This window comes from Tachyglossus aculeatus, chromosome 6 (assembly GCF_015852505.1).
Source record: "Tachyglossus aculeatus isolate mTacAcu1 chromosome 6, mTacAcu1.pri, whole genome shotgun sequence".
NCBI lineage: Eukaryota > Metazoa > Chordata > Mammalia > Monotremata > Tachyglossidae > Tachyglossus > Tachyglossus aculeatus.
In genome coordinates, this window is record NC_052071.1 from 32,241,794 (window position 1) to 32,256,670 (window position 14,877).

Here is a 14,877-nt window from a genome sequence, read left to right on the forward strand (position 1 = left end):
CAGGAGAATGTCAGAAGACCCAGCTAGTACTTTACATATAAAAATAGATTCCTACCTGCAATATCCAGGCGTCCTCCTAAAATCACAAGATAAAGGCCACATTTACTTTTACATCCCTAGCAACTACTCACTCTAGTCAGCTCAGGATTTATTGGTGTTATCTCAAACTTAAAGCTATACTTTGAGTCTCTCTGCATGTTATAAACTCTTTTTCGGCTCCTTTTCCCCTTGGAGCATGAATACACCCATAACATGCTACATTAAAAAAGAAAAAAGGAGTTTTCAGGGCCTCCAGCCTTGTAGTAAAGGTTGAGAGGTAGTATATTTCTCCTACATTGAAGAAATATTTATTTCCCCTTGCCTTCCTCTTGATGCACTTGTTAATTGAATTTCATTATATTTTGGTTTAATTTTAATCTTTTTAAAATTGTAACACTAATCTTTGCCAAAGCAAGTTTTCTTTATTTTTTTTATTGATATGTTATCTAAAATCAAAAGTAACTGTGAAAACCTATTTTCAATAGAGATTGTTGGGGACGGTAACTTCCCGGTTTCATTTAATAGGTCATCTTAATTTTAGTTATTTAGACCATGAGTGGAATTGAAATGTTTTTTTTTTATAAGATACTTATAAAATGGATTCATCTGTATGGATTGCTCATTCATTGTGCTTTGTAATAGATAACTTGTCATTTTACTCTAAAGTAATGCTTTGAAAATGGTCTTTTAAAATTTCTTTTGACCCACAGATTTTTCTCTGACCCTCCTCACATTTACCAATCCCACTGTCTCCCTATTTTCACTTCCTTCTTCTGTTTCCTTATACCAATAAGCTAAAAGGACACAACTATCTTCCTGCAGCAAATACCTCAGTTCCTACACAAATATATTTTCCCTTAATCTTATACAAAGGGATGAGAAAGGTGAGTGGAGTAGATTTCATTTCCCTTCAGTCTGCCTTGATGTATTATAGTCTCCAGGCCCTTGGACCAGGGCTTAGACTCAATGGCTGACTTTATTTTGAGGGTCTGGGTTGTGTAGACAGTCGTGTCCTGGATATAACATGACGGCACTTTTGCTAAGGAACGTTTTCGATGTTTAGAACTGAAAGGAAGGGCCCCAAGGCCATCGTGCTGCTCTCCTGCCTGAGCTATCCCAATCCTGCAGTCCCCTCCAGTTATCACCCCATTCTCCTTGCTCTCATTTTTGATTCAGACTTTTGGAACGGCTTATATCCACCCACCTCCTTTGTTTCCTCTCTACCAGCTCTCTTTTCGACCCACTACCATATAGGTTTTTGACTTCTCTTCTCTCCCAAGACTACTCTCTGAAGTCACCAGTGACCTCCTTATAGTTTCCTTCTCGCTCTACCCTCAAATATCTCTGGGAGCTCATCAGCTCTTATGGCTTCAGGTGCCACCTCTATGCAGAAGTCTCCTAAATCTACTATTCAGCCCAGACTTCTCAACTAACCTACAATCCCACATCGTCTCGTCTTCAGGACCTCTCCATTTGGATACCCTGCCAGCACCTCCAACTCAATATGTCTGAAGCGGAAGTATTCATCCACTTATCATATTATCCACTACAAACATACTCCTAACTTTTGTAGTTCTGTCCAACGACATCATCTACCCTGTCTCCAAAGCCCACAGTCTCCATTATGTCCTGGACTCCTCGCTCTCTTTCTCATAAACTTTCTTCTGCAAGATCCTACTGATCTGTCCTATATGGTATCTCCTCGACCTGCCCCTTCATCTCCACTGAAACAGCTACTACCCCAGTAGTCATGCCATGATTAGACTGTTGCAACATCCTTCTCACTGGTCTCCCTGCTCCTCCAGTCTGTGGTGCTGCCTGGATTCATCCCTTGACAGTCATCCCTCCTCTCCTCAAAACCTTCCACTAGCCTCTCTTGTTCCTCTGCATCAAGAAAAAACACTTACTACTCAGCTTCAAGGCTCTCAACTAGTTTTTCCCATCGCAGAGAATTGCTCTGTTCACCCGCAACTGCCCAGCTCACTCTCTTCACCTACTATCAGCTCACTCTCTCAGCTTCTCTCAAGCTCTATCAACATTCATTCAATCGTATTTATTAAGCACTTACTGTGTGCAGAGCACTGTATTAAGCGCTTGGGAAAGTACAATGCAACAATAAATAGTGGCAATCCCTGCACGCAACGAGCTCACATATCTTGCTCTTGTCACTCCTGCCTTCATACCCTCTCCCACACTGATCTTCTGGCAGGAAACTCCCTCCCTGTAAATCCAACAGACAGTACTCCCCTAAAACCCTATCTATACACCCTCTTAAAATCCCACCTCTTCAAAGCCTTCCCCAGTTAGTTTCCAGCACCTTGAGTTCTACAAACTCACCAGCCTACAGAATTTATGCAACGGTTTTATACCCATCCGGAGCATTTGTGGCTGTGTAGTAATAGTATCTATTGAGTGCTTAATCTGGGCAGAGCTCTGTATTAAGTGCTTGTGGGAATGCAACAGAGTTAGTCACAATCCTATTCAACTGTACATCATCATAGTATTGGAGTGTTTACCGTGTACAGAACACTTTACTAATCTCTTGGAAGAGTTCAACGCAATAGAGTTGGTCGACATGTTCCCTGACCACAGTTTAGGTGGGGGGGAATTTAACATAAATAATACGTAATATATAATTTATAAATATGTTCATAAGTGCTGTAGGCTGAGGGTGGGGTGTATATCAAATGCCCAAAGATCACAGATTAAAGTGCAAAGATGACACAGAAGGGTGAGGGAGCCTTTCCGAGAAGTGACATTAGCAAGGCTTTAAAAGTGGGGAAAGTGGTTGTCTGCCTATATAGAGGAGGTGGGAGTTAGAGACCAGAGGGAGGACATGCGAAAGGGGTTGGTGGTGAGATAGATGAAACTGGGGCACAGTGAGCAAACTGGCACTAGAGGAGCGAAGTGTGCAGAGCAAAGTTTACATATTTTGATTACTCTGTAAATATTTTTATGTCTGCCTCTCCTATTAGAGCATAATCTCTTTATGGGGAGGGAATGTGGCACTTCTCTGCACTGCATTCGCCAACCCTTAATGGACTACACCAAATGGGCACTCAACCACTACTTTCCTAGTTAAGGGAAACATGTCCATTGGCTCACTTTCGCTGAGCAGTTACTGTTGGGTTTTCGGTTTTGGATTTATCTAAGTGAATGATGTTTAAATAGTATCTTGTAGTGTAGTGCTTGTACAGAATGTGCTTGAGCTAGATTAAGATGAAGTAAACTAGATTAAGATTCCTAAACCAAAGCTGTAGATATGATCACAATCTTCAGACCTGCTATAATACTACACCTTGAAAACACTTCCAACTACATTTATACACAGATAAAGCACTTTAAAAAGAAAAAAGGCTATTTCTGGATTTTATACTACACAGCCTATGTTAAGGAGTTGTAGAATAATTTACTGACCTTGCAGTAGCCAGGGAAGTGGCATGGCCTAGAGGAAAAAGCACGGTCTTGGGGAGTCAGAAGACCTGTAATCCTGGCTCCGCCACATATTCACTCATTCATTCAATTGTATTTATTGAGCGCTTACTGTGTGCAGAGCACTGTACTAAGCGCTTGGAAAGTACAGTCCGGCAACAGAGACAGTCCCTACCCAACAACGGGCTCACATCTAGAAGGGGGAGACAGACAACAAAACAAGTAGACAGGCATCAATAGCATCAAAATAGATCAACAGAATTATAGATATATGCACAAGGATGAGGGAGGATGTCTTGTGAACTTGGGCGAGTAACTTAACTTCTCTGTGCCCATTTGCCTCATCTGTAAAATGGGGATTAAGACTGAGCCCCAAGTGGGATGTGAACCGTGTACAACTTGATTAGCTTGTATCTACCGCAGTGCTTATCACAGTGCCTAGCATATAGTAAGCGCTAAACAAATACCATTTAAAATAAATTGTACCTCGAAGTAATTAGCGGGATGCTCATCCTCAGGCAACTGAGTCTTTTAATTATAATGATTAAAACCATCTCCCTAAAGGGAAGAGTTCGGATAGTAAGCCTTCATGATGATAGACAGATTATTGAATTGACTTTGAATTATATTTTAAAAGCCATGTCTGAAGGTGGCACTCACCAGCGGACATGGAAACACAAATTTAATGCCTACTTTTTGGTACGGCTTGTGCTCTTTGAAACCCTAGACTACTTCATGGTCCTGCCCCACTCAAGCTGATTTAAAACCTCAGAATGGCCCTAGAACTAATGCATTGCCCTGGAGGGTCCCTGGGGAATCTCAAATCAACCTGTCGAGCAAGTCAGGAGCCCTCCCACCCCCAAAATCCAACATGTCCCAGTTTGGGTTGAGCAATTTATATTCCACATGTTCTAGAGTATTCATTCATTCATGTATTCAGTCGTATTTATTGAGCGCTTGCTGTATGCAGAGCACTGTGCTAAGTGCTTGGGAAGTACAATTGAGCTATAGTAATAATAATGGCATTTATTAAGCGCTTACTATGTGCAAAGCACTGTTCTAAGCACTGGGGAGGTTACAAGGTGAGCAGGTTGCCCCACTGGGGGCTCACAGTCTTAATCCCCATTTTACAGATGAGGTAACTGAGGCACAGAGAAGTGAAGTGACTTGCCCAAAGTCACACAGCTGACAATTGGCGGAGCTGGGATTTGAACCCATGACCTCTGACTCCAAAGCCTGGGCTCTTTCCACTGAGCCACGCTGCTGCAATAGAGACAGTCCCTGCCCACAATGGGCTTACAGTCTAGAAGGGGGGAGACCGACATCAAAGCAAGTAAACAGGCAACAATAGCATCAATATAAAGTGATAGATATGTACACATCAAAACAAGTAAACAGGCGTTAATACAAATGGAATTATAGATATGTACAGGTGTCGTGGGGCGGGGGCGTTGAGCAAAGGATGTGATTTGGGGCGATGGGGGGAGTTGAGGTAAAGGGGGGCTTAGTCTGGGAAAGCCTCTTGGAGGAGGTGAGCCTTCTGTAGGGCTTTGAAGGGGGGAAGTGTGATTGACGGATTTGAGGAGGGAAATGGTTTGGCCAGTGGTACGATGGGGACAGGTGAAAACGAGGTGCAGTGAGAAGGTTAGCACCAGGTTAGAGTACTGAAGTGTTATAGCACTCTTCACATCACAACATGCGGAGTGGAAATTGTGGGGTAACAGACAGAGCACAGGCCGAGGAGGGAGGACCTACAGTTTAATCCCGGTTCCACTGCTGCGACTGGACCTCAGTGGTAAAGTGGGAAGTCAGTATCTGTTCTCCCTCTTACTTAGTCTGTGAGCCCGATGACGGACAGAGACTGTCTTACCTGATTATCGTGTATCTACCCCAGCGCATAGTATAGTGCTTGACACTTAGCAAGTACCTTACAAATTCCAGAATTACAACCGTCTCATCTGTGATCTCTGTTTTATAATATATTTTTTATTGCATTTCTGACTGGCTTTAACTCTGTCCAGTTTCTATATTGTTATAAAGTTGTGCCGCTGTTATTTCTATTTTACTCTGCGATCTAAACTCACTCTTAACTCTCTGCTTTGTCCTCAGTCTGTCTTCAGATATTTTGGATGGTAGTAGTAGCAGTGTTGGCTCATCGTCCGATTCGCTGGCTAAAGGGAGCAACACCACAGACTCTCCAGTAACATGTACCAACTCATGCTCTTCATTCATCTTAATGGATGATCTCTCACCCAAGTGACTTAACCATTTCTGAGTAGCGATGTGGCTGTGCTGTTTTCCTCACTGTATATAACTGAGACAACACTGAGAACCACGATCCTTAATGAGGAGTACAAATAGCACAGAATTATATAATTAATGTAGTAGTTCCTTGGCATCTTTTTCTTAAAGGTTTAGAGTCATAGATAGGGTAAACTTACGTTTGATTTTGCTAATCTCATTTTGCATTAGTAATTGTTCAAACCACCTATATAGATCTACTTCCAATTGTTTACAATATAATTTCCTCTGGATTCCTTTAGAGGCTCCTACCCATATGTTCAAGGAAAGTACGTTTATATTCTTCTATCATAGTAATTATTGCCCCCCGGAAACACTGGCAAAGTCCCTTAGGCATTCTCTTGTTACAGAGATTTTTTTTTTTTACTATTATCTGTACATTCTAGACCTTTTTCTTGAAAGTAGTTTTGTGTCTGATTACACTTAAGTTCTTTTTCTCGCCACATCAGGTTAAAGTGTATCGTTTTCCCCCATTTCCTGTCTGAGCCACGACCTGCCCCCCTCTCACCGAGGAGAAATACCTGGCTGCCTCCACTACTGCAAATGCTGCTTGCTCCTTTGCAATTGGACTATCATAGTGGTGGGAAAAGTGGTTTTTTTTGGCATTTAAATGGATTCGTAGGGGGCTCAGACTAGCGGTAAATTTTAGATCCATATAGACCAGGGCAAACAGTTGCTATTTTTCTCCCCAAACCTGTTGCCCTGAAAAAAGGAAAGAAATGTATAAAATATTGTTAAGATTTCTAAGCATTTTGTCAAGAAGAGGAAATTCTTGCCTTGATCGAAGATGTGTGGTGCATCTACAAATGACTGGCTAGTGTCATTTACACAAAAACTACTGTGTAGGAGAGTGCATATGGGGCCATCAATGTCTCCTGTGGCATTGAGGCCATAGGTATTTTTGTGCCTTAGGGGACATTGTTACAATATTTAAGGAATGTAAACCATAGGGGCGGGTGGGAGAGGGATCGTTTTTAGTGATTCCCAGACACTGTCTTTAGTGCTGCTTTTTCCTCATTGCTTCTCAGCGTAGTCAGTTTGTTGGAGAGTGCGGTGGTTGGTGCCACTTACTGCCCCGTTTACTGTGGGTCACAATTGGTTTTGAGACCACAGCAAAGGTGCAGCCTTTAAGTATTCATTCGTGCTGCCTTAGGGCAGGAAGATCAGACACTTTAATTTCCAGGGCAAGTCTCTAAGATCTGATAATTGGGTATTAAGCTGTGTTCTGATTTCTAAGGAGCTGGGTATGAACTAGGGGGAGTTCACTTGAGCTGGTACTTCAGTCGGTCTGAGGTACACGATGGCTATTTTCCTTTTTAAAAGAGAAAAAAAAACTTAACCGGGCTAAAAAAAAAAATCCATCAGTTGTAATCTACTGTGTGTAATGCTATTTATTATTTATAACTATGTAAAAAAAGTCTGTGGTGATGACTTATAGTATTTTTTTATGATTGAAAAAATGTTTATGTTCATTAATAATTGCTGGCTTGTCTGTATTTAATATGCAACATTGCCTGCCAGAATCATAAGCTTCCATTTTTTGAATGATTGTAAGAAAAAATGAATTTTGTCTAAAAGTACAACTTTGTGTGTTTAAAAGAAAATAGCACTGAATTTTAAAGAAAGATTACGTGCTCTGATAAGCACAGACTCTGGCAATACTGTATGGCTAAAGGGGGAAGGAAGAACGTTAGTTCTTTTCACTTATAATAGGGACTTAATGAAGGTTGCAGTAGTCCTGTTTTAGCATCTTATTTTGTGTTTATTTTAAATTGGATAAGTATAAGAATAGCCAATAGTGGCTTTGTTATGTGTTATTTTCACCTGTGGAGTCGATAGTTTCCCCACCTCAAATGTGTATATTGTAAAATATAGTCCCGTAGTGTACCATTTTTAAAAGAATGAGCTCTACAGTATTCAATGTATTCATTTTATTTGTATATGAATTATGCTATTTAAGATTTCTGCCTGTACAATAATGATTATTAGATTGTTTTAACGTAACAGAATGTTAATCCATATTCACTTTACTGTCGTCTTTGCCTTAAAGGGACACTTTCAGGCTCTAAATTTAGAGTGACATAACATTTCCATTGCTGTTGGTCAGATTTCTTTTTGAAGCCTGGGTGATTAAAATTGAGATTACTGTAGGAGATTATTTCCCCTGCAGAGTCCTGAGTCCACCCTAATGATATGATGGGGACCAGGAGGTAAACTTTATGCTGTTTACATATGTTGTCTTCATTAAGTGAAATCAATCGATGGTATCTATTGAGCGCTTACTGTGTGCAGAGCACTGTACTAAGTGCTTGGGAGAGTACAATACCACAGCATAGGTAGAAATGATCCCTGCCCACAAGGATCCTACAGACTAAAGGGAAATTAGACGAAAATATTATGACCGGATCTAAGAGGTGAGGATTAAATTGGTGTTAATGCTGAAAAGTTTCAGGTAATTTTAATTTCCTGTAGAGGAAAGCTAAAAATCTAAATGAGTTTTGTTGACAGTGTCCCTTTATTTTTCTGTGAAGCCTAACATTTGAGAACTATTGATTGTCTGTTATAAAGTAGAGGTTGTTATCCCTGTCCTTTATGCTCAGTACCTCTGCTTGGAAACATGGACAAGGGATGAGAGAACAGCAGCCCCACAGGATCCTGGCTGTTTATGCCTGACTGACTTGCATAAGTGATGTGTCTCATGATTACTGTGTCTGGAGTGATGGGGAATGTCCTGTGAAATGCTGGCCTTTGTAAACATTAGAATGCAAATTTCATAAATGTGAACGCACAAACATAAAACTTTGTAAAGTTTTTCTTTTTTTAAAAAAAGACGTCTGGCTGTTTCTTTTCTATTCTTACCAGTCAATTGGCAGACTCTGCCACCATATTCTGATATTCCAGCCAAAGGGCTTCACGCTAAATCCATTTTTGATCAGCTTTCTCTTTCCTGCCTAGCTTTGACCCATCCTGTGGGGCAGAACAATTCAACTGGTGGATCAGATAATAATAATAATGGCATTTATTAAGCGCTTACTATGTGCAAAGCACTGTTCTAAGCGCTGGGAAGGTTAAAAGGTGATCAGGTTGTCCCACGTGGGGCTCACAGTCTTAATCCCCATTTGACAGATGAGGTAATTGAGGCATAGAGAATCAATCAATCATATTGAGCACTTACTGTGTGCAGAGCACTGTACTAAGCGCTTGGGAAGTACACGTTGGCAACATAGAGACAGTCCCTACCCAACAGTGGGCTCACAGTCTAGAAGGGGGAGACAGAGAACAAAACCGAACATATTAACAAAATAAAATAAAGTTTAAGTGACTTGCCCAGAGTCATACAGCTGACAACTGGTGGAGCTGGGATTTGAACCCATCATCATCAATCGTATTTATTGAGCGCTTACTGTGTGCAGAGCACTGTACTAAGCGCTTGGGAAGTACAAGTTGGCAACATATAGAGACAGTCCCTACCCAACAGTGGGCTCACAGTCTAGAAGGGGGAGACAGAGAACAAAACCAAACATATTAACAAAATAAAATAAAGTTTAAGTGACTTGCCCAGAGTCATACAGCTGACAACTGGTGGAGCTGGGATTTGAACCCATGACCTCTAACTCTAAAGCCTGTGCTCTTTCAACTCAGCCACGCTGATATGACTCAGGATCAGATTTTGCTCTCCCTTGTCCAGGGCCAATTTCAGAACTTAGCTGCCCTGAGGTAAGAAGAAATTTGCTGTCCTCTTCCCTTTGGTTGACACCTCTTTTTTGCGGCCACATGGCAGCGTGATCTACCATAATAATTCCATTTGGAAGTCCGTCTGAACCCCCAAACCTAGAGTTTTCTGGGGTGAGTCCGGACAAACCCTTGTTCCAAAGCCATTATGTTCCCGTCCCAGGTCTCACAACATAGGTGCTTGCTACTTCTGACTTTTGGCAGAGGGAGGTTGGGGCCTTCCATATTTTTAACCACTGCTTCCTGGTGGCCAGGGGTGTTGACCTGAGGCAAATGCTTCACTATTCACTAGCTTACAGACTGAAGACCACCCAGTCCCTTCTCCCCTGTCCCCGTTTCCCCCACACCTTGCTCCTCCCTGCCCTCCCCATCATCTCCCACCTTCGTGCCCTATTCAGCTTTGGGGTCCTTCTCCTTAAGTCACAGCGAATGTCCGGTCCATGTGCAACCACTACGCAAGGAGGCTACAGTAAATTCATGGTCGTGAAGCCACCGGAAAGCCTGTGTGTTAAGCAGAAAGCTCCAACGGAGGGATCTAGAAGGCAACCCAGTTATCCTTTATACAGAAAGGCGAAAGCTAACACCAAATAGGGTGTATATCAGACAAGGTGGTGTGGTGGCATAGGCATGCGGCATAAAGTGCCGTTGTTATGGCCATATCTGGAGATATGTGGATTCCTTGTTATCCTAGAGGGTTTTTCCAGGGGATCTCTCAGCCCCTTGTTTGCTTGTGTGTACCCCAATGTTTAATACAGTGCCTGGCACATAGTAAGCACTTAGCAAATACCACAATTATTATTATTATTATTGATAAGAGTCTTTGCATTTCCCTCCTAGGTGAGTGTGAAGTCTGCCAAAGGGCTTGAGCTACAGGGAACGGCAGCAGGAACTGCAGCAGAGGGAGGCCTGGGACATAAATGAAAAATCAGACATCAAAGTGCCTGGTTTGGTTTAAATGGATGTGCTGGGCAGACCCACTGGAAAAAAAAAACAAACCACAAAACACCATACTGTCCAGTGTTAAAAGTAGAATGACCCCACTCTAATAGCAAATAACATACCATTTTGCACCTCATTGTTGGGTTTTAAAATTAAAATTAAAGCCAGTGCATGTTCACCAACTTGCATAATGGCAAATAACAAATGACACAAAAATCAATAAAATGTATTGAGTGCTTCTTCAGTACCAGGCTCTAGAGAAAGTACTGTAGATTTAGTAGTCACGATCCCTGCCTGGTACAGTAATTATACACAAACTCCTTTTTCCTTCTTTCTTTCTCTCTCTGTCCATTTCCATTCTCCTGCTAACCTGTTTATGTGAAAAATTCCATACTGGAGATAGCCCCTCTGGCTAGTGGAATAAGCACAGCAGTGTATCTGTCCCAAGGAGAGAGTGGTCTGGAAATGAAGAAAGGCTTTCGTTACATGTTCATTATATATGTATGTATGTACTGGCTTTAATTTTAAGAAGGGATAGGTAAGGGTGTTATCTTACTATGCTAATTTAAGTGATTTGGAGTGACTGTCCATGGCCAGCACATATCAGCCAGGTAAAGCCATTGTGTACTAAACTCAGTCCCATGACCAGTCAGGTTTTTTACGATATTTGTTAAGCGCTTTCTATGTGCCAGGCACTGTACTAAGTGCTACGGTAGATACAAACTAATCAGGTTGGAGACAGTCCCTGTCCCACGTCGTCGAGCTCACAGTTTACAGTTGAGGGAACTGAGGCACAGAGGAGTTAAGTGACTTGCCCAAAGTCACACAACAGACAAGTAGCAAAGGTGGAATTAGAACCCAGGTCCTTATTACTTCCAGGCCCGTGCTCTAGCCACTGAACCATGCTGCTTCTATGATGGACGTCTTGGATGTCTTTACACCTTCCCTCCCCAAGACCCCCAAAAGGACTGGTTCCCTTCAAGGCATCCCTGTTGCCATAAAGGCCCAAAGGCAGGCTGAAGTCCAGAGAAGGGGGGGAGGGAGGAGCTGCCTGGCTAGGGAGGAGGGAATCCATCCATTTAGGGAAGTGGTAGGGCCTAGCAGAAAGAGTACAGGCCATGGAGTCAAAGGATCTGGGTTCCAATCCCACCTCTGCCACCTGTGCTGCATAACCTTGGGCAAATCATTTAACTTCTCTGTGCCTCAGTTCCCTCATCTGTAAACTGTAAGCCCAGTGTGGGACAGGGACTGTCCAACCTGATTAGTTTGTACCCACCCCAGTAGTTCGGACAGTGCGTGGCAGATAGAAAGCGCTTAACAAATACCATAAAAAAAAGACTGGTCATAGGACTGAGCTTAGTACACAATAGCTTTACCTGGATGATATTTATTCATTCAGTCAGTCGTTCAATCATATTTATTGAGTGTTTACTGTGTGCAGAACACTGTACCAAGCACTTGGAAAGTACAATCCAGCAGCAAATAGAGACAATCCCTACCCAACAACAGGCTCACCGTCTAGAAGGGGGGAGACAGGCATTAATAGCTGGCCATGGACAGCCACTCAAAGTCACTTAAATTAGCAGTGAGATAACACCCCTACCTACCCCTTCTTAAAATTAAAATTAAAGCCAGTGCATGTTCACCAACTTGCATAATGGCAAATAACAAATGACACAAAAATCAATTAAATTTATTGAGTGCTTCTTCAGTACCAGGCTCTAGAGAAAGTACTGTAGATTTAGTAGTCACGATCCCTGCCTGGTACAGTAATTATACACAAACTCCTTTTTCCTTCTTTCTCTTTCTGTCCAACAGTCCACGAGGTCAGTCAACCGATGGTATTACTGAGCGGTTACTGTGTCAGAGCTCTGTGCTAAGTGCTTGATTCCTTCCCGAAAACCCACACCAGCCAATCCTCCCCACCCACAAGCTGCTGATGTTCCTGTGGCGAGGGGCAGGACCTGGGGCAAGAGCCCCAAATTGGCCCAGAGGGATGTTCCATCTTCCAGAAACAATCCCATTAGTATTATTCTGTGTAAAATTGCCATCTTAAGAATCGCTATTTTCAGAAAGGGTAAAATATAAGTACAAACCCTAGGTCATAAAAATAAAGATGTGTCATTTAAAGTAGGTTTTTTCACTCTAAAATGTATTTCCATGGGTCAAACGCTGGCATCATGGAGTGCTGTGTTAAAAGTGGTTAATCAGATTCCACTGCTAGTACCGGTTGCTTGTTCCTGGAGTCAGTTAGTGCTGGGGCTGCCAACTCAAGAGCAGCTCATCCCTGCCTGGTGGTATTTCCCTTCTGGGCCCTTAACAATCGCCCTGCCAGCAGCAGTAGTAATCTCCCAGACTGCTGCTCCAGACATCCTGGATAAAAAAGGCATTCCCGCAGTGATTACGTCTGTGGTATAGAGCAGGAGAACTAAAGGGGGAAAATTAGAGGTAGATGGCTTTCAGAGTTTGGGCAAAAAAGTAGAAAAACCATCTGCCCTGTGAAGGTACCTAAAAATGAATAGATACCATTTTAGGTTATAGTTGCTTTGCTTTATACAAATAACTCACTAAAGGATTTAACTTCACAGAAAGTAAATATTTGGCTACGAAAACAACGCCATGGAAACTTGCCTTTGATTTTTGTTACTGCTAGCCAACTGGAAGGAAGTCGATTCTCCTCAAACACTGATAACTAGTAACTTTGATCACTGTCATTGGTTTCTTCCCCATAATTTATAAGATTTAGGTTGGGGGACAATGCTTGTAAAATCTCCCTGTCAGAGGTTTGCTTGTTAATTTTATGTTCTCCAGTAGCCAGAAAATGGACTCTCTGATAAGTAATTACAGTCAGTTCTTTCATAGATCCTGTATTCGAATTTTCCTTACATCAGACATAGGTACAAATCATCTTCAGTAGTCAATCAATCAATGGCATTTATGCCAGCATGGCCTAGTGCAAAAAGAGCACAGCACTGGGAGTCATGACCTGGGTTCTAATCCTGGTCGACCTTGGGCAACTCAACTTCTCTGTGCCTCAATTTCCTCAACTGTAAAATGGGGATTCAATACCTTTTCTCCCTCCTTACTTAGACTGTGAGCCTTAAGTGGGACAGGGACTGTGTCCAACCTGATTAACTTGTATCAACCCCAGCACCTAGAACAGTGCTTGACATTTAACAAATTCAATAAAAAGAATTCAGGGGACTTAGTATAAGTAACAGGGAGGACAGGTATTTAATCCCCATTTTTACACATAAGACTATGGAGGCACTGAGAATTTAAGTGACAGACACCAAAGGTCACACAGCGGGTAAGTGACAGAGCTGGGGTTAGAACCCAGGTCCTCTGATTCCCAGGTCCATGTTCTGTCCTCTAGGCCATACTGTTCCTCATATTTTTCCTTTATATTACATATTAAATATTACATATCTTCCTTCTCTTTCCCATTCCCACCAACGAAGGTATCTGCTTTGAGCTACTGGAGTATTCTTGCCCAGTTCAAGCTCAGGTGGATTAGGCAATGTGCAGTTTTACCTGCCTGATCAATATCAATAACTGGAACGTTTCAATTCAAAAAGTCTTAGCCTAAAGAGTTAAATTTTCTACCTAGGTAAAAGAGGGATTAGCACAGTCACAAAGAACCATAATTAAGTGCAGGCTCATGCAAAGTCAATGAAAGTGTGAAGCTATCAAGCTAGGTAGTATGGGTTGGGGGGTTGATTACCAAATCTCCATTTGTGTTGTAGGCTTATTTGATACCAGGGAGTTTAAAGCTGTTTGTAATGTACTAAAAAATGAGTAGCAATTGCATATTGTAGATCATAGTGTTCCAACTGCTTATGGTGCAGAAATCTATGAATAGTATTATCTCCATATATCTGTTTCCAGTCTTTTAAGTCTCTGTTCAACAAAATCAACTGGGAAAAGAGAATATTCATGGTGAGCAATGACGCATTACCTATTATCATCATTTATGGATCTCCTACAGATCACTGAATTTAGGAGTTTCCTCCTCCATAAAATGGGGATTAAATAACCATTCTCCCTCCTACTTAGTCCCTATCCCACATTGGGCTCACAGCCTATGTTCAACCTGATTATTTTGTATTTACCCCAGCACTTAGTACAGTGCTTGACACAGAGTAGCAGCGTGGCTCAGTGGAAAGAGCCCGGGCTTTGGAGTCAGAGGTCACGGGTTCAAATCCCAGCTCCGCCACTTGTTAGCTGTGTGACTTTGGGCAAGTTACTTAACTTCTCTGGGCCTCAGTTCCCTCATCTGTAAAATGGGGATGAAGACTGTGAGCCCCCCGTGGGATAACCTGATCACCTTGTAACCTCCCCAGCGCTTAGAACAGTGCTTTGCACATAGTAAGCACTTAATAAATGCTATCATTATTATTAGAGTAGGCAGTTACAAACACCATCCTCCTTATT

General features: G+C 42.1%; 1 protein-coding gene and 1 non-coding gene across 3 annotated transcripts in view; both read left to right on the top strand.

Moving 5' to 3' along the window:
* PABIR2 (PABIR family member 2) overlaps positions 1-10,424 on the top strand; it is a 30,483-nt gene extending 20,059 nt beyond the window's left edge. The window contains exon 10 of one of the 2 annotated variants that reach the window (XM_038747849.1): positions 10,342-10,424. In XM_038747849.1, coding sequence (XP_038603777.1) covers positions 10,342-10,345 — 4 coding nt within the window. In that variant the 3' untranslated portion in view covers positions 10,346-10,424. Of the gene's footprint in view, positions 1-5,580; positions 8,594-10,341 lie in introns of those variants that run through there. The other variant, XM_038747847.1, reaches the window with a different exon arrangement.
* LOC119930311 lies at positions 192-338 on the top strand. The gene has a single exon (XR_005451791.1). It is a non-coding gene; the product is annotated as a small nucleolar RNA U109 (small nucleolar RNA).
* Positions 10,425-14,877: the final 4,453 nt, after the last annotated feature.